Source organism: Lithobates pipiens, unplaced genomic scaffold, assembly GCF_037356315.1.
Source record: "Lithobates pipiens isolate NorthernLeopardFrog02 unplaced genomic scaffold, aLitPip1_a1.2 Scaffold_27, whole genome shotgun sequence".
Classification (NCBI taxonomy): domain Eukaryota; kingdom Metazoa; phylum Chordata; class Amphibia; order Anura; family Ranidae; genus Lithobates; species Lithobates pipiens.
The window spans coordinates 143,191,641-143,219,466 of record NW_027507788.1 but is presented as its reverse complement, the minus strand read 5'-3'; the positions used below and the strand labels follow the sequence as shown (position 1 = coordinate 143,219,466).

General features: G+C 44.2%; 1 protein-coding gene across 6 annotated transcripts in view; it reads right to left on the bottom strand.

Annotated features, from left to right (window-relative positions):
- The window catches only part of MIB2 (MIB E3 ubiquitin protein ligase 2), a 278,178-nt gene that overhangs the window by 17,430 nt on the left and 232,922 nt on the right, over positions 1-27,826 (bottom strand). For all 6 annotated transcript variants that reach the window (XM_077457589.1, XM_077457592.1, XM_077457591.1 and 3 more), the window contains 3 exons: positions 18,926-19,104; positions 14,519-14,700; positions 6,312-6,377 (listed from right to left, as the gene is read on the bottom strand). In XM_077457589.1, coding sequence (XP_077313715.1) covers positions 6,312-6,377; positions 14,519-14,700; positions 18,926-19,104 — 427 coding nt within the window. The remainder of the gene's footprint in view (positions 1-6,311; positions 6,378-14,518; positions 14,701-18,925; positions 19,105-27,826) is intronic.

Below are 27,826 nucleotides of genomic sequence, written 5' to 3'. Positions count from 1 at the left end.
TCAGACCCTCAACACTGTAACCATGTCCCCCTGTCATATTTATGTGTATACATTATATATATATATATATATATATATATATATATATATATATATATATAATGTGTGTGTATATACATGTATATATAATGTCTGTGTGTGTATACATGTATATATTATGTAGGGGGACGCTTTATTTTACTAACATTAATCACACCGTGTGTCAGTGTATTGAGCTGTGATAATTTATCACTGCTTAATAAATTGACATCTCTGTGTATCGGTGAATTTCTAGTACTGTAATCTCGTAAAGTCTCACGAGATTCCAGTATTAGGGGCCGTTCTCCAGTGTTAAAAGCGTTTGTAGATCGCATCACTTCTCCAAGGGTGAAGCAATCTACTCCACTTTATAAACTGGTATACAGAGGAAAAAGATCTCCTCTGTGAATGCCGGAGAATGAAGCAGTGAATAGATTTCACTGCTTCATAAAAGGACACCTAAGACACATCATAGGTAGTGTAAGTTACTCCTTATAGAGGAGACATTTATAAGGCATATAAACTATATTGAAGGAAAAAGCAAAAGTTTCTTCCCTTACCTTGTCCTCACTGCAGGATACTGCTGATTTAACAGACAGATCCAACTTTCACCCATCACGGCGTGCTGCGTTTAAACATGCTCAAAGACTGGGGCCCTTTTAAAAGGGGTTCCGCTCCTTTGGGCCTTGTATAGCACCCCTCAGGACAACTTTAGGAAATGTAGCAAGACCAAAAAGAGTCCTGGTTCCTAGGGTCCAGCTCTCAAAGTGAAACATTACAGGCAAAACCTCGTTCTTGCATCGAGGTCCAGGTACCATCCTATGGCCTCAGTGGCGAGGATGGATCTGATTGTGGAGGTTTCTTTAAATCCAGCATGGATCCCTCCTGGAGCTCCGCAGAGCACATCTTCACTCGTGACCAACACCTTAGACACTGGCGAAAAAACTGAGTGCTCCTGGAAGGAGGAGGGGTTATATAGGGGAGTCAACTTCCTGTATTGGTTATACCAGTGTCAACACCTGAAGGTAGGCCTATAACCCACCAAGTAATTACTTGAGACTCTGTGTCCTAGATGTAGGATAAAGAAACAAAATTTTTGGTTGCACATGATTGGATGATAGCAACCAGCAGGGCTTCCCCTGAGATCTAGCGCAACTGTACTTACAGTTCACAGTATATTTGCCTTTACTAAATCAACCTCCATGATAGCATTTTGTTATCAACAAACAAGTCCACTAAAACCTTGATCCCCTTTGATGCCCAGATAGCTTATTACAGCAACTGGAAAAAATAGAGAGATTCAGATTGTTTCACAGGGGTATATTTGGAGACCACCGGCTAGAATCAGCAGCGGAGAGTACCTTACACCAAATCTAAGCTTTAGTAGTCACTCTCCTTGTACGAGTGAAAGTGCATGAGGCTCAGAAGCCCCTGTAAATGAGAGATTGTAGTGCCTCATAGGGACCTAAAATGGCTGCCTCTACCACCACCTGCTACCTATCATGTTCGGAGGCCCTGGAGTGCCAGGCAAGTAGAAACACCCATAAAGTTACCACATAGTAGTAGTAGGAATAGTAGTGGTGTGGTGTGTTATTCTAAGCATGCCCATGTTGTGTGCAACAAATATCTTCTTAATTGACAACTGTGTATAAAAAAAAATACATGTTAATTTACCAAAAAATTGTGGCAAAATAGGTGATCTTCAAAACACTCCTCTTGCCTCTAATTAAATAAATTAGGGGGGGGGGGGGGGTCTACTTTGCAAAATGAGCGGTGGAAAAGTCTCACAGATGTGGTATCAGGAGGAGTAGGAAAATGTGTTTTAGGGTGTAATTGTAAGTATGCCAATGCTGTGTGTGTAGAAATGTGTTAAAATGACAACAGTCAGAACTTCAGGATAGATCAATTCTCAAATATATACACCATGGTTTGTAGACTAACTTTCACATGGTCTAAAATATATTAACTTATTTGTTGTTTTTTTTAAACAAAGAAATGTAGCAGAATAAATTTTTGTCTAAATTTATAGAGAGATTATTTATTTTCAACTTTTTTTTTTCCATTATACAGTATTTTTAAAAAAAACTGTGCTGATTAAATACCACCAAAAGAATGCTCTATCTGTTGTTTAAAAAAAAAAAAACCCATACATTGAATTTATTTTTTGCACAACTGAGTAATTGTCAAAGTATTACTGTGCTGAAAACTGTCCTGAACTTAACATGCCAGTCTTCAAGTGGTTAAAAAGTATAAACATCAAAGTTCCTGAAATTGGGTTTTATGATTTTAAGAACAGAGTTAGACAGTTTTAAAGTGATAGATTAGAAGGAGCACATTATAAACATATTATGCTGCTAATGAAGTATGCAAGGACATGTATGCTGTTTATTTTCTCCCTCGTGTAAGCTGGAATGTCTGTCTACCCAGAAAAAACACATTGCTATTTCCTTGTGTCTTTCATTTCTACAACCCCTGTCTGTATTACCAAACAGATGACAGCATGGTAAGCTGCTGAAAGACAGCCACACTATTTAAAAGGGAAAGTTCATCCAAAAGCAGTTTTTCCATTATGAGTTGCATCAACGTTTGGCTGCTTGGGTTTGGAGGTCATTCAATCAGAGCTGCTACCTCTGCCCAACAATCTCCCCACCTACAGTGACATTCTGGAAACCCATCTACACATGAATTAAAGTGTACCTGCTTAGTACCCCCTTACCAACAATGCGAGTCTTCCAGTTGGCTAGAAAAGCTCAGGGCATTTATTTATTTAGGAGTGGTAGGGTGTGGCCAAGGTTCAACGTCTTTGCTGAAAAAGGAACTACCAAGCACCAAAAATTCAGCTTTTGCAGATGGACAGTGCATGCTTATTTTGGTGTAATCACTTTATATCACTACAAGGTAGATCCTAGCACAAGCCCTGCACCAAAAACTACTAGGAGTTGACTGTCGAGGACAAAGACCTGTGACCAAAACTACCACCACCTTTATTTTATGTTCCAATGGTCATTATATAATATTACTTTAGAAGATCTTCAGGGATACCTAAACATTAAATCAGCTTGACTATGGTTCTAACCCTTCCCACACAGTCCAAAATATAAAAACATTTTTTACTTCTACTTTACAGCAGCATTAAACCCAAAAGCAAACATTTATTATATTGCAGCTTACCAATTCGTAGATGTGATGGCTGTATTGGTTTCCTTTTTAGGATTTTTTTCCCCCCCAAGTATATTCTTTTTCAAAAACAAGCTCTCTAGCAGAATGCATCAGTTTACATGGATGAAACAAACCACTCAACACTGGTAGGGGTGATTACATTTATCAGCTTTTATTTATTTGTGCAAAACCTTTATCCCAAAGGGAAAAAGAAAACCATGGTTTGCTGTAACTGAAGTGTGAGCCAGGGGCGGATCCAGGGGGGGGGGCAACGGGTCAATTGCCCCCTCCGAGAATACCGCCAGCTGATGACAGCACGGCCGGTTCCGCGGGTCCAATCGCGGCCGGTTCCGCGGGTACCCGCGGGCCGGTTCCGTGAGTCCAATCGCGGCTGGTTCCGCGGGTACCCGCGGCCGGTTCCGCGGGTCCAATCGCGGCCGGTTCCGCGGGTCCAATCGCGGCCGGTTCCGCGGGTCCAATCGCGGCCGGTTCCGCGGGTCCAATCGCGGCCGGTTCCGCGGGTCCAATCGCGGTCGGTTCCGCGGGTACCCGCGCTGAGTGGACGGGTGGGGGGGGGGGGGGCAGCTGGTCGGCTTAGGAGGGCTGCTGGCCAATCAGGAAGCCAGCAGGCAGGGGAGCAGGGAGATGACATCATCTCTCACTGCCCTGCATCCCTCCAGTTCCGCCTTCACTGTGTAGGAAGCTGTGTGCAGCAGAGAGATTGCATCATCTCTCTGCTGCCTATCTTCACTCTGGGACCCAACAAAAGACCACCAGTAGGTGACAATCCGCAATGTGTGGCAGGCTACGTGGCAAGTGGCAATCCGCAATGTGTGGCAGACTACGTGGCAAGTGGCACTCCGCAATGTGTGGCAGGCTACGTGGCAAGTGGCACTCCGCAATGTGTGGCAGGCTACGTGGCAAGTGGCAATCCGCAATGTGTGGCAGACTACGTGGCAAGTGGCAATCCACAATGTGTGGCAGGTGACGTGGCAAGTGACAATCCGCAATGTGTAGCAGGTGACGTGGCAAGTGACAATCCGCAATGTGTGGCAGGTGACGTGGCAAGTGACAATCCGCAATGTGTGGCAGGCTACGTGGCAAGTGGCAATCCGCAATGTGTGGCAGACTACGTGGCAAGTGGCAATCCACAATGTGTGGCAGGTGACGTGGCAAGTGACAATCCGCAATGTGTAGCAGGTGACGTGGCAAGTGACAATCCGCAATGTGTGGCAGGTGACGTGGCAAGTGACAATCCGCAATGTGTGGCAGGCTACGTGGCAAGTGGCAATCCGCAATGTGTGGTAGGTGACGTGGCAAGTGACAATCCGCAATGTGTGGCAGGTGACGTGGCAAGTAACAATCCGCAATGTGTGGCAGACTACGTGGCAAGTGGCAATCCACAATGTGTGGCAGACTACGTGGCAAGTGGCAATCCACAATGTGTGGCAGGTGACGTGGCAAGTGACAATCCGCAATGTGTGGCAGGTGACGTGGCAAGTGACAATCCGCAATGTGTGGCAGGCTACGTGGCAAGTGACAATCCGCAATGTGTGGCAGGTGACGTGGCAAGTGGCAATCCGCAATGTGTGGCAGGCAACGTGGCAAGTGACAACCCGCAATGTGTAGCAGGTGACGTGGCAAGTGACAATCCGCAATGTGTGGCAGGCTACGTGGCAAGTGACAATCCGCAATGTGTGGCAGGCAACGTGGCAAGTGACAATCCGCAATGTGTGGCAGGTGACGTGGCAAGTGACAATCCCCAATGTGTGGCAGGTGACGTGGCAAGTGGCAATCCGCAATGTGTGGCAGGCTACGTGGCAATCCGCATCTGGTGGCAGGCGACGTGGCAAGTGACAATCCGCAATGTGTGGCAGGTGACGTGGCAAGTCACAATCCGCAATGTGTGGCAGGTGACGTGGCAAGTGGCAATCTGTAATGTGTGGCAGGCTACGTGGCAAGTGACAATCCACAATGTGTGGCAGACTACGTGGCAAGTGGCAATCCACAATGTGTGGCAGGTGACGTGGCAAGTGACAATCCGCAATGTGTGGCAGGTGACGTGGCAAGTGACAATCCGCAATGTGTGGCAGGCTACGTGGCAAGTGACAATCCGCAATGTGTGGCAGGTGACGTGGCAAGTGGCAATCCGCAATGTGTGGCAGGCAACGTGGCAAGTGACAATCCGCAATGTGTGGCAGGTGACGTGGCAAGTGACAATCCGCAATGTGTGGCAGGCTACGTGGCAAGTGACAATCCGCAATGTGTGGCAGGCAACGTGGCAAGTGACAATCCGCAATGTGTGGCAGGTGACGTGGCAAGTGACAATCCCCAATGTGTGGCAGGTGACGTGGCAAGTGGCAATCCGCAATGTGTGGCAGGCTACGTGGCAATCCGCATCTGGTGGCAGGCGACGTGGCAAGTGACAATCCGCAATGTGTGGCAAGTCACAATCCGCAATGTGTGGCAGGTGACGTGGCAAGTGGCAATCTGTAATGTGTGGCAGGCTACGTGGCAAGTGACAATCCGCAATGTGTGGCAGGTGACGTGGCAAGTAACAATCCGCATTTGGTGACAAGTGACAATCCACATTTGGTGGCAGGCGACATGGCAAGTGACATCCTCAGGGCTCCCACTGATTCTGCAATATGGTGAGTTGAACCATTTAATTTTATATTACAATGTATTAATAGAAATAATGCGCTTCAATCATCCTGACACCATAACAACCATGGTGCCGTAATGATTGAAGCGCCAATACCAGCCATTTCCCATATAAATTGCCCCCCAAAAACATATTTTATAGCAGTGCCCCTCCCGAGATTAGACTCTGGATCCGCCCCTGGTGTGAGCTGACTGAAGTTTGGCTTCAATTTGTTAGCGTATCTAAATCTGCTAATACATTCAACACTGCCCCTCACCATAGACGGACAATGCTGCTGTCTGCTGTGCTCATTCATTGAGAATTGTGTTTCACTAATACAAGAGTTGTTACTGGCCAGCTCACCAGGTGAAAACAGAGGGAAAAGTAAGCTGCAATATATAACATGTTTTGGGTTTAATGAGTAAGAACCTCCATTTTTCAGAAAACTCATTTACATATACTGTAACATGACCCAATGATAAGTACTCACCTTGCCTAAGCTTTTTGGTGATTGTCACCTGACATTTTATGCATTTCTTCATTCTTCTGGAACATTCTGAGAAAACAAAAAATATAGCATGCTGGTAACTGGTACACCACCTTTGTTCAAAAGAAAATAGGAATTTTGACATTACTGTACTCCCAAGATATGGAATTTACAGGTGAGGACACAGGAATTGATTCTTAGGCCACTGGAGGTACCCAAATCAAGGGGCAGGCAACAAAACAAACAAAACTGTAGCAAAAGGTGCAAAGAAATAACAAGAAGTGTCAAAAGACCCGAACAGACTGACAACAGCAGAAGCACGTTATAACTCAGGCATGATTAGCAGAGGCTCAAACAACCAACTGTGAAGAATAGGTTTTAAGAACAGGCGGTGGTCCTGCGACCCTTAAGAACCAATGATAGATGCTGTAGGGAACCCAGGAACCCTAAACTCCAGGGCGTATGGGTGCACATAAGGAAGAAAGTTCTTCTTCCCCAAAGGCAGAAGCCCTATAGAAAAATACATTTATGGCACAGTGAGATGGAAAGGGAACTGGAGGGATCAAAAGCCTTGTACACACGATCGGAGAATCCGTGGGAATGTGTCCTATCGGACCGTGTTGTCGGATAATCCGACTGTGTGTGGTATGCATCGGAATGTTTCCATCGGACCCAAATTTCCAACTTATTGGAAATATTTCCCGACCAACTGGTTCGATCGGACATACTCCGATCATGTGTAGAGAATTTTGATCGGACCAAGTGCCACGCATGCTCAGATCAAATTCCTACATCAAAGCTATTGGCTACTAGCCTGAATGTAGTCCCATCGTAACGAAATTACGTCATCACGTTCTGAAAGATCAGATTTTTCGACAACTTTGTCTGACCGTGTGTATGCAACAGTTTCGGACAAGATCCGACGGACAAAAGCCGACGGGCAAAATCCGACGGATTTGGTTGTCAAAATCTCCGACCGTGTGTACAGGGGCTAAGAAACAGTAGATGGGTCAGTTAGTAAGCTAATACATGGCAGGTTGCCATAGATGACAGTCCTGACCCCATCCATAAGACATATGGTTAGTGTGTCCTCAAGGCACAACGGTGGGGGGGTTTGGTGGAGATAACATTCCTATGGAAAGCGATTAGAAAAAAAAAAAGCCCCTGGGAATCAAGGATACTTCCAGGAAACTTTATTTCTATGTAGTGTAAGAAAAAGAGGTGTCCACCCAGGTAGAATGCAGGGGGATCAAAAACAGAACTATTGCTTTTAGGGGTAATAGAGAGAAGAATGTTTTGTTCTTACAAAGGCCCTTTTATAAGGGAGTGCCTGTAGCTCCTTTTACACAAGGGGAGAGGACTGTGTGGGCAGAAGCACCCGAAGAAGGCACAGAAAGTAAAGTCCTAGTGATGACACAGAAGGACAACTTCTTGCAAACGGGGGTGCACAACCAAAGTATTATTAAACCAAGACCTTCCAGATTGCAAGGGCTAGGTATATTGCGAGTATGTAAGAAATTGTGAGGTTCTAGGGTAGGGTTCTCTTACTGTACTAGGTGAGAGCTAACCCACACAACAGATTAAAAAGAGTATGGGGGAAGCAATCTGAATGTCCCCGAGAAGGATGAAGACCCAATCCAGAGGTTGAAATGTGCCTAACTAATGAATATTGGCGGCTTAGAGATGCTGGGAGATAAGCAAGAGTCCAAAGAGCTTTCACACAATTGAATGTGGTTGATGAAATGGGCAGACAATAAATTTGTTACCGAGGTAGGGGCAATGCATACTTTTCTAGCACTAGGTCAGAATAGAAGTGTCAACCAGTGTTAAGGCCAATAGAAATATGGACTTTATAAAAAACAACAATCGTGCTCACCTAGGTGGATGTAGCATTGATCCAATGCTGCAGCTGTCCCTCGTTGGCTCTGCAGTAAGAACTGAGCTATCAAACACCGCTCATCTCTTGGTTTAGTGAGCTCTGACTGTCAGTCAGCGGCTCTCCCCTCCAGCGCTGGGCTGTGGAGGGGGCAGGAGGAGCTGGCCCAGGCTCTCAGTGGGTGGTAAAGAGGCTGAGCCGGGTACCGTCCCTGGCATCTAGTTGGATCCTGAACATATGGTCAGGATTTTTCCAGAGCCTGGACCGACTGGGTGATGTCAGCTGGCAGTGGACTTTAGACCATTGTCGGCTGCAAATAGTTCACAGGCGTGCAGAATAAACTGCACTCCTGTGATTTGCAGGAGAAGTAGCCCCAGTGATCCCTGACCTTAATACAGGGAGGGAGGACATTTCAAGACTCCGGGTAGAGTCTGAGGGTTGCAGACCAGGGAGGCCTTTGTAGAAAAGGTTGTCCATGTAATGGAGCGAATATACACACATAGTGAGGAGTTGAGAAAACAGTCACTGGCTTTTGCATAGGTGTCAGCCAGCAGTCCTGAGGGAAATTCTCAGAGATCCAAAGGTGTCAAAGGCAGGGGAAAATGAGAGCATCAGCATATGGAAATATGTTGAGAAATTTTTCTTAGGAGCTTTTTTTTTTACAAAAAGGCTCAAAGGAACCCTAGTACACGAAGACTCAGGGTCTAGTGAACAATCTATTGATATAGCATCACAAGATGTGGTGAGTTCAGTTTAATTTTACATTGCTGAAGTATGGGGAGTAAAACATCATCCCATTATGGTTGCTATTACACTTAGAGGATTTCTCATACAGGAGATATGAAGGTTTTTAGAAGCTTTGTCAAAAATCACTCTGCTGCGGTAGATTTCAGCTGGGTACACGTAGATCAAAATTAATTTGGTTCAGCAGGAACCCGGCTGAATTTCAATTTGTGTGTAGTCCTCTCTGTTCAACAGAAGCCGATCGTTAGACTGGTTTCTGTCAAACATTCCTTCTGGGAAACCAGCATTTGACCAGCCATCAGTTTCTCTATAATCAGAGAAAGTTCACTATTGATTGCCCATACCATGGTACATTGGACTAGGGAAATCAACAGGGTGGCAATAGGTGATTGGAAAGAGGAAACGGTGGATTGAATATTTAACACAAGAAGGGCTGGATCCACAGTGGGAACAGTCCATTGCTATATCAGAATATAAAATAATTAGTGTTGCGCTAGAAAATGTGCAAAAAATTTATGTGTACAAATAAAGTGCCAATATGACTAAATAAAAAGAAATTAGTATAGTGAATACTAAGGGGATATACAGTGCCTTGCGAAAGTATTCGGCCCCCTTGAACTTTTCAACCTTTTGCCACATTTCAGGCTTCAAACATAGAGATATAAAATTACCATTTTTTGTGAAGAATCACCAACAAGTGGGACACAATTGTGAAGTGGAACGAAATCTATTGGATTTTTTTAAACTTTTTTAATAAAAAAATGAAAAGTGGGGCGTGCAAAATTATTCGGCCCCCTTGCGTTAATACTTTGTAGAGCCACCTTTTGCTGCGATTACAGCTGCAAGTCGCTTGGGGTATGTCTCTATCAGTTTTGCACATCGAGAGACTGAAATTCTTGCCGATTCTTCCTTGCAAAACAGCTCGAGCTCAGTGAGGTTGGATGGAGAGCGTTTGTGAACAGCAGTTTTCAGCTCTTTCCACAGATTCTTGATTGGATTCAGGTCTGGACTTTGACTTGGCCATTCTAACACCTGGATATGTTTATTTGTGAACCATTCCTTTGTAGATTTTGCTGTATGTTTGGGATCATTGTCTTGTTGGAAGATAAATCTCCGTCCCAGTTTCAGGTCTTTTGCAGACTCCAACAGGTTTTCATCCAGAATGGTCCTGTATTTGGCTGCATCCATCTTCCCTGTCCCTGCTGAAGAAAAGCAGGCCCAAACCATGATGCTGCCACCACCATGTTTGACAGTGGGGATTGGTGTGTTGAGGGTGATGAGCTGTGTTGCTTTTACGCCAAACATATCGTTTTGCATTGTGGGCAAAAAGTTCAATTTTGGTTTCATCTGACTAGAGCACTTTCTTCCACATGTTTGGTGTGTCTCCCAGGTGGCTTGTGGCAAACTTTAGACGAGACTTTTTATGGAAATCTTTGAGAAATGGCTTTCTTCTTGCCACTTTTCCATAAAGGCCAGATTTGTGCAGTGTACGACTGATTGTTGTCCTGCAGTTCATCCAGAGTGATCATGGGCCTCTTGGCTGCATCTTTGATCAGTCTTCTCCTTGTCTGAGCTGAAAGTTTAGAGGGATGGCTAGGTCTTGGTAGATTTGCAGTGGTCTGATACTTCTTCCATTTTAAAATGATCGCTTGCACAGTTCTCCTTGGGATGTTTAAAGCTTGGTAAATCTTTTTGTATCCAAATCCGGCTTTAAACTTCTCCACAACAGTATTACGGACCTGCCTGGTGTGTTCCTTGGTCTTCATGATGCTCTCTGCGCTTTCAACAAAACCCCGAGACTATCACAAAGCAGGTGCATTTATACAGAGACTTGATTACACACAGGTGGATTCTATTTATCACCATCAGTCATTTAGGACAACATTGGATCATTCAAAGATCCTCGCTGAACTTCTGGAGTGAGTTTGCTGCACTGAAAGTAAAGGGGCCGAATAATTTTGCACACACCACTTTTCAGTTTTTTATTTACTAAAAAAGTTTAAATTATCCAATAGATTTCGTTCCACTTCACAATTGTGTCCCACTTGTTGGTGATTCTTCACAAAAAATTAAAATTTTATATCTTTATGTTTGAAGCCTGAAATGTGGCAAAAGGTTGAAAAGTTCTAGGGGGCTGAATACTTTCGCAAGGCACTGTATAATCCCACAAAATGTGTACAATTCAGTGAAACTATAGCTTCATATAATTTATACTAGAAAAATGGACTTCCATTAGTTCTTTCCACTCTAGGGGACTCCAGTCCTCTTAAAGTGCCAGGTGTGGAAATATGGATGGAAATCGTCCCATAAGATGATCCCAAGGAGGTAGAGGGACTGTATAAAGTGATGAAACCAGCAGCAACAAACAATTGACTGAAGCTGTGTCTGCAATCAATCTTTCACTAATAGAAGATGAGTACTCTTACCAATGGTGTTGGACCCACCTGTTGTACGACAGTGGGTCAGTAAGGCTTGTAATCTCAATGGGTCCCAGTCAGGCTCTGTAGGATGTGTCCTGGTAAGGAATCCTCGTTTCCCCGTCTTGGAATTCTAACAAAACAGGCACTCCTAGTGGGAGTCCACACCTGGTCGTCTCCAGATTCCAAGGAAGCAGATATTTGGGACGAAGTATATCCAGAAATGAATTTTATGTAAAACTCATGGAAGTGCTGTGCCAGTACCAAAGTGGGTTATAAGCCTCCTCCTTAAAATTCATTTCTGGATATACTTCGTCCCAAATATCTGCTTCCTTGGAATCTGGAGACGACCAGGTGTGGACTATCACTAGGAGTGCCTGTTTTGTTTGAGTTTCAAGATGGGGAAACGAGGATTCCTTACTAGGACCCATCCTACAGAGCCTGACTGGGACCCATTGAGATTACAAGCCTTACTGACCCACTGTCGTACGACAGGTGGGTCCAACACCATCGGTAAGTGTACCCATCTTCTATTAGTGAAAGATTGATTGCAGACACAGCTTCAGTCAATTGTTTGTTGCTGCTGGTTTCATCACTTTATACAGTCCCTCTACCTCTTTGGGATCATCTTATGGGAAGATTTCCATCCATATTTCCACACCTGGCACTTTAAGAGGACTGTGTAGAGTGGAAAGAACTAATGGAAGTACATTTTTCTAGTATAAATTATATGAAGCTATAGTTTCACTGAATTGTACACATTTTGTGGGATTATATATCCCCTTAGTATTCACTATACTAATTTCTTTTTATTTAGTCATATTGACACTTTATTTGTACACTATACTTGTACACATACATTTTTTGCACATTTTCTAGCGCTACACTAATTATTTTATATTCTGTTTAGCTTTGTTTGCTTGCGTGATAGCTGCTGTACTCATTTGATTGTTTATATTGTGATAGCACAGTGTTTTCCCCTTTTTACATCTCTATATCAAGCTTCCCTTCCATATGGTACAAAGCATCAAAATTAGCAAGAGAAGGTAATAGCCCCCCCTGAGATGGGCCAATTATTATATAGGGAAACGTTCTCTAGGAATAGATGCTTTTCTCGTACTTGGCAGAAAATTCAGCTTTAGTGAGACAAGCCATATGTTGCATGTCTGTCAGTGAGCCGAATAAGAGGACTTGAGTAGTATAAGACCTTGCTCCAGAATAGGATCAGTTTGTGGGGTACTTGGACTTTCTTCAGGTCCTGCAGCAGAATTCCCTTTATTCTTCCCATGTGATTCCATTCCCCATGACTAAGCTCCGAAGGAGGGGGCGAAATCTTGCCTCTCTTCCTTCCATTTCCAAGTGCCGATAATCCGTCATTGCTAAGTGAGGCTCTTTACCTGCCGGCTAATCATAGAATGGATGCAAACTGAGGGGGTTCAGTGTGTCTGGTATGAAGGAATTGCCATCTTATGAGTACTAACATCACAGAAGAACTTCTGGTACTGAGGTGGAGAAAAAGACCACCAATTTTTAAGTAGGTAAATGCATACCCTGTGCCCTCCAAACGGACTACATTTAGCACTGTGGTGCCTCTTGGAGGATAAAGTGTAGTATCTACTACCTATCTAGGAAATAATTAAAAAAGATCAAAAATCTTCAAACCTTGTCTTTCCATGTCACTGGTTCAGGCTTCGCCCATCACAGTGGGCATATCCTGAAAGGGGTCATCTTTAGAGTCTGGGTGCCACAAGAATGGACCATGGCCCTGGACCTGTACAGCACCGAGGCTAATCCACTCGTTGCACTACATAGCAAGGTGAGCACCAAACACAAGATTCACTATCTAAAGAAAACATTACAGGCCAGCGCCACTGTTGTGAGTTATGGGTACAGATCCCAAGATGTGCATTCATGATAACCAATCTGGAATCTGCTAGTGAGCCATAAGGGGAAAAGCAGTCAGATCTTGATCCTGAAAGCATCAGTTGAAGATAAGGAAACCTGGTAAAACATAGGTAAAAAAAAAAAAAAAAGGTCTTCTCTGACAGGAATAGGGGTAAATAACTTAAACATACTAGCAAAAAAAACTATAGCCTCACAGAGTGACAAAGGAGACACAGGTCTCTCCCCACTTTCTCTGATCTCCATACTGCTTGCTAATAAAACTGGACCATCATGGAGTGGGTGGAGGTTATATGGCTACACTGTGGGGCAGTTCCCAGCAAAGCTTTTGCTAGTGCCTAATCACCTCAAAACAGCAGCCCCATAACCCATGGTGTAAGAATCAACACCTGTGTTCTGTCCTGCATGATTAAAATAATAATTTACAATAATTTAAGGTCTGTCAACCTTGTCATGATTAAGCTGTGTTTATTCATAGGCTTTCTACAGCGCCATCTAGGGGTGACACTACACTGTACATAATGAAAACCATGGTACTAAAATAATGGTGTTTCCAGCATTGGGGTGGACCCTGCTGTGTTGTAGAGGATGGATGTTGGGTGTACAGTTACTACAAATCAAGTGGGTCCATAGCATTTTTTGATACCCTTCCTCCCCTGTGAAAGCAATGTCCACAGTGGTGGGTAAGAGTCAAATAACTACTCTATTAGATAGCTGTCCTGCAGCCTTAGCATGTTCTCCATAAAATGCTTCATATGCAGTGAATATAGAGGACACCAAAAGAGCTTTGTACATGACAGACAACTTTTAAGGTTGTTAGAATTGTATGCTCTCTAGTTAAAGGGTTGCTTTAAAAATCACAAACCAGGTCACATGTCCTTAAGTCAATGCATGACACCAGTTCCTTCCTGACAGCCATTGCTGTGAAACAAACCACTTACCTGTAAAGCTCTGCAGGTGAGCCAAGATGATTTTAGCTCTGTAGACAGTAGTAACATTATCTCTTCCTAGCACCAATGCTTATATGGTTACAGACACCTCCCCCCCCCCAGCATCATGGCAGGTCACCCAGCCGCCCCTTGTTAGCTATTGTTATAGCTAAGCCCAATTAAGAAGATACAAAAACTGTAGTACAAAATGTTTTTTGCTAGTAAAAATAAACCTTATCAATGAATGGCATAGTGATTATATACAGTACATTTATGTATAATAAGAGATGTGAGAAATTTGTAAAGCAAAGGGGTCTTTGTTGATATGACAGGTCAGCTTACCTTCACACACTATGCTGTGATGGCAAGGAAAGAAGCTGATGAGCACTGCAAGCTCTGAGCACACCAGGCACTCGGCAGGACTGGTAGAAGTGGGCAGGCTTAGGTTGGTCATGGTGTTAGGGGTGGTGTGTACCCTGCGAAGGGTGCAGATGGTAGAGGAATCTGACTCAGCTTGTTGCTCCCTGTAATAACAATAAGAGGCAAAATAGCATGCAATTTGAAATGTAATTGACGCAAGATGAGCAAGAATGTAACAAAGCATAAATAATATGACAAAATCTTTATTTTTATGGGGAACCTATAAAGTTAAAACTACAGGAAAGGGAGAATGAGGCAAAGAAAACATTACAAATTCATCAAAGGACACTGCTTTATATTATATCCTAGTCATTTTTCATTGTGTTTTGGATAGTGTGATAAGGTTAGAATCCATGTCAGGTTTTAATATTTATCTGTGAAGTATAATTCCACCGATAGGGGCTGTAGGTTGTCAATCCTAAAGTGAATATAGAGAGGCAAATACCCTCTAAGCAAGTATAAGGGACTTTTAAGACAACAAGGGAAAAGATATAAACAAAAATTACATTTTATCAGTGGGAATGCATTCAACAAATGCAGAATGGTTCAAAACCTTAAGTATACTTAAGGTTTTGAACCATTCTGCATTCAAGCACGTAACATCTATCATGTAACAGCAATAGACTTTCTAGAATCGGTAGGTGAGTTTACAACCATGGCCTCAACAATGCTCCCATTTTTGCGCTTGCTACTGATGAGTTTTTTGTTTTTCATGCGTTTTGGTCTGTTTTGTTGTGTGTTTTTCTATTTTTACTATTTGGGTTTTTTGTTTTTGAATTTTAGAATATGCTATGGTAGTCTCATCCTGTTTTGAACGCCCCTGGTGAAAGGACTGCTCAATTGCCCTGAAACGCGTTGGGATGAATATCTACAAATACATTAACGATTCATGATTGTAACTTGTTTTTATTTTTTATTAATTACATTTTTGGTGATGTTTGCACCGCAACAATTTTATACTTAATAAAATATAATTTATGTAATTTTTGTTTATATCCTTTCCCTTGTTGCCTCAAAAGTCCCTAATACAGTAAAATTATTTTAGTAGCGTGGGTTGTCAGCGTCCTAGTCAAGACAAGACAAGTAATTTGTGCTCCTAACCCACGGACATTTAGCGTTCCCTGAGTCCCTTCCACTCGTACAGTATTAAAATCCCTTATGGTACATTTTAGGATGTACCACTCTCTCTATGTTCTCCTTTATTTCCCTTTTATCTCCCTCTATCCTGACTTCTTGTTTTTTTGTCCCATCCCTCCCTAACCTTCTTTCTTGTTCTCTTATTCTTTAACTCCCTTTTTCTATGTTCCTCCTCTTTTCCTCTCCCTTCCATGTATTCTCTAGTTGTATTCCTTCTCTTACTCCTGTATAGGAGGAATGGGATGAGTGGCAGTGCTGGCGGGAAGTTGGGATCAGTGGAAATGCTGGGGGGAGTTCTGATCAGCCAACTTAGTTGCTTTTGATCAAGGTAATCTGCTGATCTGAGAACTGTAGTGGGGACTTTTAATGGCAAATATAATCACAGGTAGTGTTACACACTGTGTCTCCAACTTCACTGTGTCCCCAGCTCTGTGGTGTCTCGCAGCAGTGACACCTATGCCGAAATCAGGAGATAGGGTCTCCTCCAGCCCCTCCCACTTCACATTCCTCACCAGTCAGCTGACCTCTAATCTCTTCCATGCCGTAAACTGAATGGGTGGCTGCAAAGAGGCTGAGTGGGCGGCCGTGGGCTCCAGAAACAGCCCAGCTGGGTGGCCGCCAAAAGGCTGGGCGAGCGGTGCGGTCTTATATTCATGCATAGACAAATGCCAGGCATTGCATTACATAATAGAAAACCTCTCAAAATAAATAAATGGGATGTTGTCTGTGCACACTTTGGGGCCAGTTGATACTTTGCAGTCCTCCATGAGCCATACAGCACGAACAGGAAAATAAGACCCTAAGGTCAGGAGAGTCATTTAGGAGATAATATAGTATAGTGAAAATTTAAATCTGACAGAAACTAATGGAATGTCATTGCGGACCTTTTTCTGAAAATTCTAGTTGACTGGCTGTTGAGCTCACCTATCAACTCCAGCACTGAAACATACAGTGCCTTGCGAAAGTATTCGGCCCCCTTGAACTTTTCAACCTTTTGCCACATTTCAGGCTTCAAACAAAGATATAAATTTTTTATTTTTTGTGAAGAATCACCAACAAGTGGGACACAATTGTGAAGTGGAAAGAAATCTATTGGATTTTTGAAACTTTTTTAACTAATAAAAAAATGAAAAAGTGGGGCGTGCAAAATTATTCGGCCCCCTTGCGTTAATACTTTGTAGAGCCACCTTTGGCTGCGATTACAGCTGCAAGTCGCTTGGGGTATGTCTCTCTCAGTTTTGCACATCGAGAGACTGAAATTCTTGCCCATTCTTCCTTGCAAAACAGCTCGAGCTCAGTGAGGTTGGATGGAGAGCGTTTGTGAACAGCAGTTTTCAGCTCTTTACACAGATTGTCGATTGGATTCCGGTCTGGACTTTGACTTGGCCATTCTAACACCTGGATACGTTTATTTGTGAATCATTCCTTTGTAGATTTTGCTGTATGTTTGGGATCATTGTCTTGTTGGAAGATAAATCTCCGTCCCAGTTTCAGGTCTTTTGCAGACTCCAACAGGTTTTCATCCAGAATGGTCCTGTATTTGGCTGCATCCATCTTCCCCTCAATTTTAACAATCTTCCCTGTCCCTGCTGAAGAAAAGCAGGCCCAAACCATGATGCTGCCCCCACCATGTTTGACAGTGGGCATGGTGTGTTGAGGGTGATGAGCTGTGTTGCTTTTACGCCAAACATATCGTTTTGCATTGTGGGCAAAAAGTTCAATTTTGGTTTCATCTGACCTGAGCACCTTCTTCCACATGTTTGGTGTGTCTCCCAGGTGGCTTGTGGCAAACTTTAGATGAGACTTTTTATGGATATCTTCGAGAAATGGCTTTCTTCTTGCTACTCTTCCATAAAGGCCAGATTTGTGCAGTGTACGACTGATTGTTGTCCTATGGACAGACTCTCCCACCTCAGCTGTAGTTCTCTGCAGTTCATCCAGAGTGATCATGGGCCTCTTGGCTGCATCTCTGATCAGTCTTCTCCTTGTCTGAGCTGAAAGTTTAGAAGGACGGCCAAGTCTTGGTAGATTTGCAGTGGTCTGGTACTCCTTCCATTTCAAAATGATCGCTTGCACAGTGCTTCTTGGGATGTTTAAAGCTTGGGAAATCTTTTTGTATCCAAATCCGGCTTTAAGCTTCTCCACAACAGTATTACGGACCTGCCTGGTGTGTTCCTTGGTCTTCATGATGCTCTCTGCGCTTTCAACAGAACCCTGAGACTATCACAGAGCAGGTGCATTTAATCAGAGACTTGATTACACACAGGTGGATTCTATTTATCACCATCAGTCATTTAGGACAACATTGGATCATTCAGAGATCCTCGCTGAACTTCTGGAGTGAGTTTGCTGCACTGAAAGTAAAGGGGCCGAATAATTTTGCACGCACCACTTTTCAGTTTTTTATTTGCTAAAAAAAGTTTAAATTATCCAATAGATTTCGTTCCACTTCACAATTGTGTCCCACTTGTTGGTGATTCTTCACAAAAAATTTAAATTTTATATCTAAGTTTGAAGCCTGAAATGTGGCAAAAGGTTGAAAAGTTCAAGGGGGCCGAATACTTTCCCAAGGCACTGTACATATCAGGAAAGTCTGAGAACAACCACAAGCCTTCATCTGCATATTTGTGACAGGCCAATGATTCAAAGCACTGAAGCAAAAGGGCCAGCCTAGCTGAAAGGCAGAAGTCGCAATGACACATCTCATTCTTTTGTGCAGAACAGCTGAAAGGCACCTGTGTGGTAGTTATTAATTGGCATAGAAACCATCTCATCAAGTATAAATCAAATATTTCATATATCGCTCCAGGCAAAATCAGGCTGCATGCTTCACAATCACATCTCAGATGCTGGCTTGGCTCATCTCCACCGAAGCCATTAATTGTACCAGCAATAGGAATGCTGCACACCGAATTACAAAATAATATTCTTCCTTTATTTAATAGCCAGCAAGTACAAGTTCAATAATAACATATTTTGCACTAGGCATGGTACTTTCTCAAAGAAGGACTCTCATTCGTTGAGAAATCGCTGAGCCTAATATGGAGCCTGCCAGAAAACAATTTGCCCGTGTTGTCTATTTTAATGATTGGAGACTATTATTCTGCAACTCAATACATGACGTTGCTGGTAACAATTGATTAGGTACAACTAGGTGAAGGATCCCTGGGAACATTTAAGAGACATGTTTACCTGAATCTCTGAGCAAAGTTTTTCACAAGGTGTGCTATCCTTCCATCGGTTATCAGGTCTAAAGGAGATTTTCCTCTGTGATTGGCATAGGTAATGTCTGCCCCCGACAAAGCCAAGAAGCAAGCAATTGCTGTTCCAACATTTAATTCTGTGTTCCCAAGCAACCCACTAGTTTGCAGCTGGAAAAGAGAATACATAAAGTATAAAAAAAAATACACAAACATTCTAGCTCTGATTTCCAGCAGGAGGTCATCAATGATTTATTTTTTTTCAATGAAACAAAAGCTCATCCTATACATGATTCAGCCATGTGACCATGTGAGAGTCACAGACAGGCTGGATCACCTATAAGAACTGGATTAAGCCAGAATTGTTTTGGTATCATATGAATACTTGACATATATAAATTAATCCGGGGCTCAAAATTTCAAGTCCTGAGCTACTAGCCAGGCCTTAAGGTTTACTCGCCACCAGTTGCCCCACCTAACCCCTACCCTATTCCGCCCCTAAAAACAACCTCATAATTATCTCATGAATGACACTTACCATATTTATCGGCGTAGAACACACACTTTTTTCCACTTAAAATCAGGGGAGAATCATGGGTGTGTGTTATACGCCGATTCTCCACCATTTTGAGCCTCTGTGCGGCTTTCAGCTGCCTTTGGCTCTTCTCGGCGACATTCGGCTGCTTTCAGCCGCCTTTGGCCCTTCTTGTCAGCCAAAAGCCGCCGAGAGCGGGCGAAAGGTGACGAGAATAGCCGAAAGCTGACGAGAATGACCGAAGGCGGCTGAGAATGACCGAAGGCGGCTGAGAACTACCAAGCGCCGCCGAGATACACAGGACATCCAGCTCTGTATCTCGGCGGCGCCATTTAAAAAAAAAAAAAGCTGCAAATAAAACGGACAAGGCTGCAATTGACACTGACAAGGGTACAACGATGGACAAGGCTGCATGACAAAGCTACAATGATGGACAAAGCTGCATGACAAAGCTGCATATGACACTGACAAGGCTGCAATGATGGACAAGGCTGCAGATGGACACTGATAAAGCTGCATTGATGTCAAGTTTGATTAATTGTGCTGTCACAACTAAGCAATCCCATAGATATGAGATTACAGTTGTGAATGTCTGATCAATGATCTCAGAAGCCAATGGCCTGCCATTGACTGACAGCTTAAAAACAAATCTAACGGCTGCTGTTCCCCAGTTAGAAATTGTCAGTTCTGCCCATCTCCACCCTCACCCCCTCTTTGCAGCAACAAGCATTACATTCAGTCAGGCCAAGTCAAGCTGTCATGTTTATGTGCTCACTGATATACTTCTAGCAGAGGTAGTGAATAGATTTCCAGTGGAGGTAGTGAGTCAGTCAATAGTAAAGTGGACTCAAACATAGATCTACACTTAGACAAAAAGTTAAAAAAAAAATTATACATGAATGCAGTGAAATCATTGTCATGTTCAAGAAACCAGTTTGAGAGGATTTGAGCTTTGTGACATGGTGCATTATCCTCCCGGAAGTAGATGGTACACTGTAGTCATAAAGGGGATGGACCTGGTCAGCAACAATGCTCAGCTAGGCTGTGGCGTTTAAAGGATGCTCATTTGGTACTAAGGGGCCCAAAGCGTGCCAAGAAAATATCCCCCACACCATTACACCACCACCAGCCTGAACTGTTGATACAAGGCTAGATGGATCCATGCTTTCATGGACCAACACCAGCAGGTGACATGGCTCCTCAAATCATCACTGACTGTGGAAACTTCTCACTGAACCTCATGCAACTTGGATTCTGTACCTCTCTACTCTTCTGCCATACTGTGGAACCCGCGACTTCCAAATGAAATGCTAAATTTTGCACAGTCTGTGATGATTTGGGGAGCCATGTCATCTGCTGGTGTTGGTCCACTGTTTTATCAAGTCTAAAGTCAGCGCAGCCTGAGATGCTGATTTAATTTTCCAGCAGGGCTTGGCACCTGTCCACACTGCCAAAAGTACAAATACCTGGTTTCATGCTATCACTGTGCTTGATTGGCCAGCAAACTCTCCTGATCTAAACCTCTATAGAGAATCTGTGGGGTATCAAAAGGAAGATGACAGACATGAGGATCCAACTATTCAGACGAGCTGAAGGCTGCTATCAAAGAAACTCGGGCTTTCATAACCCCTCAGTAGTGCCACAGGCTGATTGACTCCATGCCACCCAGCACTGATGCAGTAATCCATGCAAAAGGAGCCCCCTCCATGTATTGAGTGCATACTATACTGTACATGGACAAGTACAAGTTTTCAGTAAACCAACCATTCTCTATTAAAAATCCTTTTTTTATTGGTCTTATGTAATATTCAGATTTTCTGAGATACTGAATTTTGGGTTTTCACTAGCTTTAAGCCATAATCATCAAAATTAAAAGAAATGCTTGAAATATATAACTCTGTGTGTAACGCATCTACAGTTGTGCTCATAAGTTTACATACCCTGGCAGAATTTATGATTTCTTGGCCATTTTTCAGAGAATATGAATGATAACACAAAAACGTTTCTTTCACATATGGTTAGTGTTTGGCTGAAGCCATTTATTATCAATCAACTGTTTACTCTTTTTAAATCATAATGACGGGGGCGTGGACTGACCTCGGAGGGAGATGGACGCTTGAGAGCTGAGCTCCCGCTGCCATCCATCCCCTCAGCGACAACGGAGGCTTACCACCGATCTTACGACCGGCGAATCATGGGCACAGCGTCCAGACAGTCCTCCGCATCCCGCTCCCGCTCTCTACGACGGCAGCAAAGCAGCCATAAACACACTATCCCGGACATCTTCCGCTCTCAGAGAGGTAACATGGCGGCTTCCCGCCAGTCTCTTACACAGCCCTCTCACACAGCGCAGCCGAGCGGATCTCCCCACCTCACACTGACAGACATTAGAGAGCAGGGAAGTCCGCAGCAGCAGCATCCCAGCCTCATGGATCTCAGAGCTGTGGCAGCGGACATTAAAGAAACCCTGTCTGCAGCCATAGCTGATCTTAGGCTGGACATCAGGTCTATTGCAGACAGAGTTCATGAGGTGGAAATAACAGCTCAACAAAGCTCATCCATCCGCACGATCGGTTCCACAATAGACACTCACACCTTGCAGATGAGGGACCTCCAGCGTCATTTAGAGGATTTGGACAATAGAGGACGGCGCCATAATCTGAGGGTGAGGGGCCTGCCAGAATCTGTGGAAGCAGAGCAGTTAGAGGCGACAGTGACAGGCCTTTTCAACAACCTATTAGATAAACCAGCGCAGTCTACAGTGGCTATGGAGAGAATTCACAGAGCTTTGCGGCCCAAAGGGAGAGATTCTGACCCCCCACGGGATGTTGTGTGTTGCCTCGTGGATTATAAGCTGAAGGAGGAAATCCTATGAAAGGCACGGAACAGGATACAGCTAGAACATGAGGGCGCATCAATCCACATTTACCAAGGCCTGTCAGGAATTACTCTTCAACACAGAAGGGATCTACGGCCACTGTTGGATAAGCTACGTGCTAAAGGCATTTCGTACAAGTGGAAGTTCCCTTTCGGTCTATCTGCTACCTATCGCGGCCGTAGTGCATTACTGAGGGTTCCGGAGGAGCTCCCGCTCTTTTGTGAGGCAATGAATATCCCAGTCATGGACATCCCGGCGTGGTATGCAGGGTTCAGGAGCCGAGTGCAACCGGGAAGGGGAAGACCTCAGGAAGAACCGATGGAAGCCCAAAACACCAGACATCGCAGGCGCAGATCCCCGTCGGGCAACAGGCACTACGCATCTCGTAGGGAATCCTATACGGATGGCAGCCCTACCGACTCACCGAGATCCAGGAGAGCGAGACGGGACCCAGGTCTCCCTCGGGGTGCTCCCCACGATATTAATCCTCTTCGTCAGCTAAGTCCAGGAACATTCCCCCTTCTGCCTCTTCCCTTACTCATTTTCTAACCTCCAACTTCTCGCTGTTTCTTTCCTCTCTTTTCTCTGCATCCTCCCTACTAACATGCTGTAGAGATACCAGGAGCCCTAGGTATACATGATAGAGTTCCAAGACGCAAACTACTGGGGGCATATACCTGGTCTAGACCCCAAGTCTGAATATCCCCACTTCTGTGACTCTAACTACCTCTCCGCTGCTGAGCCTCTTACAGGACAAAGTGTAAGGTTTGGCAGAGTGGCAGTTTGGGGAGCAGCGACCAAAGACTTCCCTATTGTACAGTTGCAGTAAAGGACCCACGATCTCCAGAAGGGGGTATAATAGATACGTTTAATATACCCCATTCGACATAAAATAGACGCTATTGAGAGAGATGTGACCAGGTTTCTACTAGGTTTTAAGTGCCTTCGCATTAGATACTTACCTACCTTGCCTACGGTTTACTATCTGCAACTATATGCATAAATATGATTGGGAGGTGGGGATGTACCGAGGGAGTGCTGGAAGGCCCCAACCCTTTGACTTTAATGTGTTTGACTTTGCTCAACCACGTTTTCCTACACTCCTCTTTAGATGTGCGGATCCTTTAGAACCCAAAGCTCATACCGATAAGAGGACAAGCACCAACTTGGGCCTTCCAGCACCCCCTCCTGGCTCATGCGTAGTACTCATTTCACCCACTAGCAGATACACGAGGACACAACAAACTGGTCACACCCACACTTCAGCAAACATCCTATCAGAAGTAGAAGTATGGTGGACCTATGACCTGCTTGTCAAACGCTGCACACGGGACGTTATGGGCTCATACTCTCAAAATGTAGTAGAAACCTAGATTTGAACATACTTTCCTTTTCAAGTCTTCATGACTGAAGTGGGGAACAAGGGCATGTATATATGTCCCTAGGGACACACTATGCCTAATATATCCAGGCCCGTATTCTCATGAGAATACCCCTCCAGTCATCCTTAGGGGTCAAATGGCTATTTGCTAGACTAGGGGGTGGAAATGGGATATATGACATACAGAGAAACTCAGCAAATTATCTCCAGCATGGAAATGGAAGTGCTATGCATGATAAGACTCAAAAAGAGGTTTAGGAAGTTTACTTTATTGGTTTGATTATCATCTGTTTTTTACAGTTCTTGCTTTCAGTTTACAGCCTGCCAAGTTTTTGTTGAATACAGAGTTTTTTGTTATATACTCAATGACACTTATGTTCCCTTTCCTCTACAATATCGAGATAATATCATTCTTGGAGTGAATGTCTGCCGACCTATGGCTCTCTAGAGCCGCAGGTGATACCATAGAGTATAACTGGTCTGAATAGACCATGAGAACGGTCTATCTGGACGCATATGTATCCAGCGTGATACCCTGGTACCAGGGTTTACATATCTCTCGCCAGATTCACAAATCGAGTTATAACATGTATGGTGACTCGATACCTCCCTGTCATCTGATGAGTATATACATCAGGGCCATGGATGGCGGTGGCGCGAAGTAGATTCTTCGTTCAACCACATTCTAGTTTCCTTCCGATCGGTATTGTCCAACCCCCACACAGGGACCCAGTGGGGAATACCTCCGACAATAGGGGTGGCCCCCATCTGGGCAATGTACCCGACCGAACATTAGAAATACTAAAGGGGGGGCTGGTCCCCTTCCTTTCCGGTGCACCTCAGTGAAGTAAATTTTTTATTTTCTTTTACCTTATCCCCTAGCCCCTTCCCTATTCCCTCTCCCCCTTTCAATTTATACACGAACCCAATCTAAATCTTATTTATCTGCTTAGTGAGATTACTGCATATCATCATGCCACGTAAGGACATTGCGATCTCGTCCTCCCAGGTCAATCTATACTCCCTGAACGTATGGGGTTTAAATACACCTGAAAAAAGATCTCAACTCCTTAGACTCCTTAAAAAAGCTAAAGCTGATATAGTTTTCCTCCAGGAAACTCACTTCAAATCACACATGCCCGAATTAAAATTCTTATACTATCCGATCGCTTACCACGCCACCAATGTGGAGGCCAAATCTAAAGGAGTCTCAATTTTGATCTCCAAACACTGTCCCCTCCAAATTCAAGATACCCTAATTGATACAAATGCCCGTTATATATTTCTGAAAGGGAAACTGTACAACCGGACTGTCACTCTGGCCAACTTGTACGCCCCGAACAAGCTACAAGTCCCATTCTTTCATGATGCGATTCATCAGCTCACCTCCTTCTGCCAGGGCATGCTGGTGGTTGGAGGAGACTTCAATATACCACTTTCACCAACAGTAGACTCATCCTCAGGAACTTCTTGCATTACCTATCGGGCGTTGCACGCGATCAAAAAACAGTTGCAGGCGCTAACTCTACACGACACCTGGCTCACCCTCCATCCACGAGATAGAGACTATACATTCTACTCTCCCCCACATCGCAAGTACACGCGAATTGATTATTTTTTTATGTCTCAAAATGACTTGGACTCCCTTATGACAGCGTCTAATGACCCTATGGTTCTTTCGGATCACCACCCAATCGCAGTTACTGTCTCCTTTCCACGGTCACCTATCGCACCATTCACCTGGCGTCTAGACGACTCTCTATTAACCGACGCTGACAATGTTCAAAATGTTAACAAATGCCTTAAGCAATATTTCCAGGAGAACACGTCTGACGATATGAACCCGCTCACACTCTGGGCAGCGCACAAATGTGTGGTCCGTGGAGAATGCATGGCCTTAGCAGCTAAACGACGGAAAATCAGACAGGCCCACATACACTACTTATCCGAGCGCATACGTATCCTTGAGACCAAACACAAGCAATCCCTCGCGGAATCCACACTCAAGTCTCTTCAGTTAGCAAGGGAAGAGCTGACCACAGAATTAGGTAAAACCATTAAACGCAAATTTACACTCACACAATGCGTTTTCTATGAATTCGGCAATAAAGCCAGCAAATATTTAGCGAGGGCAATCCAAAAGAAACGAGCCTCTTCGAACATTCATCATATCCTAGATCCACAGGGAAACAAGCATGTAACTCCCACCGATATTGCTAATCAATTTCGACATTTTTATAAGAATCTATATAATCTCCCAGCGCCGAACACTGAGACCACTGCAAAAGACAGACAACAGAAAATACTAGATTTTCTGGCACACTACAGCCCACAACCCATTTCCCTCGACACGGCGGCAAGCGTGGATTCTCCATTTACAGGAGAGGAGCTGATGATGGCCCTTAAACAATTGAAAACAGGCAAGAGCCCGGGTCCAGACGGATTATCTACTGGGTATTATAAAATGTTTGCGGAAACTTTGAGCCCATTTATACTTAAATTTTTCAATACACTGCCTACTGATCCCACCAAACACTGACATCCTTGAAGCCCATATATCAGTTATTCCCAAACCTGGTAGAGATGCAGCCCTAGTCCCCAATTACAGGCCCATCTCCTTAATCAACGTGGACATAAAACTTTATGCTAAAATCTTGGCGAACCGCATACTCCCCCTTTTACCATCTTTAATCTCACTAGACCAAGTAGGCTTCATCCCAAATCGCGAGGCTCGTGACAACACCCTAAAAGCTATTAATATGCATTACTGGATGACAACTCAACACCCCTGGCTTTTTCCTTTCCCTGGACGCGGAGAAGGCATTCGACAGAGTGGCTTGGGACTACATGCTAGCAGCCTTACGATCGGTGGGATTTGGAGAACATCTCCTAGCATATATCGCAGCACTTTATTCATCCCCGTCGGCCAAAATCAAAATTAACGGTCACCTGTCGGATGCCTTCTCCCTGTCCAACGGAAACAGACAGGGTTGTCCTCTCTCCCCCATACTTTTCGTCCTCACCATGGAACCAATGCTTCAAAGAATCAGGGAAAATCCATCTGTCAAAGGGGTACAGGTCAAAGATATCCAACACAAAGTAGCGGCATTCGCCGCTCCTGTTCCTCACAGAGCCGATCACCACAATACCCAACTTACTACGGGGCTTTTCCCTGTTCAATGAAATTTCCAATCTCCAAATCAACTTTGGTAAATCTAAAGCCCTTAATATTACTCTATCAGAAGAAATTGTCCACTTATGTAAAGCCAATTTTCCTTTTAGCTGGGAGTCGCATTCCATCACATATCTGGGTATACAGCTTCCGGCCAAATTGGGAGACTTATACCCCAGAAACTTTTTACCACTTCTTAACACCCTCAGACTGGACCTCGAGTTCTGGCATGAACAACCATTCTCCTGGTTTGGTAGAGCGGCGATTCTGAAAATGAACGCCCCTCCCAGACTCTTATACCTTCTACAGACAATCCCTATTAAACTTCCCCCAGTGTTTTTCTCCACGCACAAAAGTATTTGCTTAAAATTCTTGTGGGCGGACAAGCCTCCCCACATCAAGTGGGACACCTTAGTAAAACCCATTGGGCAGGGGGGAATAGGACTACCAGATGTACAGAAGTATCACTGGGCGTGCCTCCTGTCTAGAATAGTCGACTGGCACGTACATGCTGACATTAAAGCATGGGTGAGACTGGAGGGTGCTTTCTCCTCAATTCCAATATACCACTTACCCTGGATCAACTTTTGATCCATGCTACCAGACACCTTACAACACCCCCTAATAGGCCCAACCATACACACCTTTAGTCGTATCTGCCAAAAGACACGCATTGCTCAAACTCCTGGCCCAATGACCCCGCTGGACGGAAACCCAGATTTTCCTTCGGGCTTGCATAATTGTCCAACTACTCTCGATAAGGCATTCACCGCTAGGAAGGCAGGAGCTTTCTTCGACAAAGGGGAATTGATCCCCTTCTCCACCCTCACATCCCGCTTTCCCGAATGGGAATTATCATTCTTTCAATTTCTTCAAATCCGCCACTTTTTACTTAAGACATCCACATCACAACAATGGAGCAGAGAT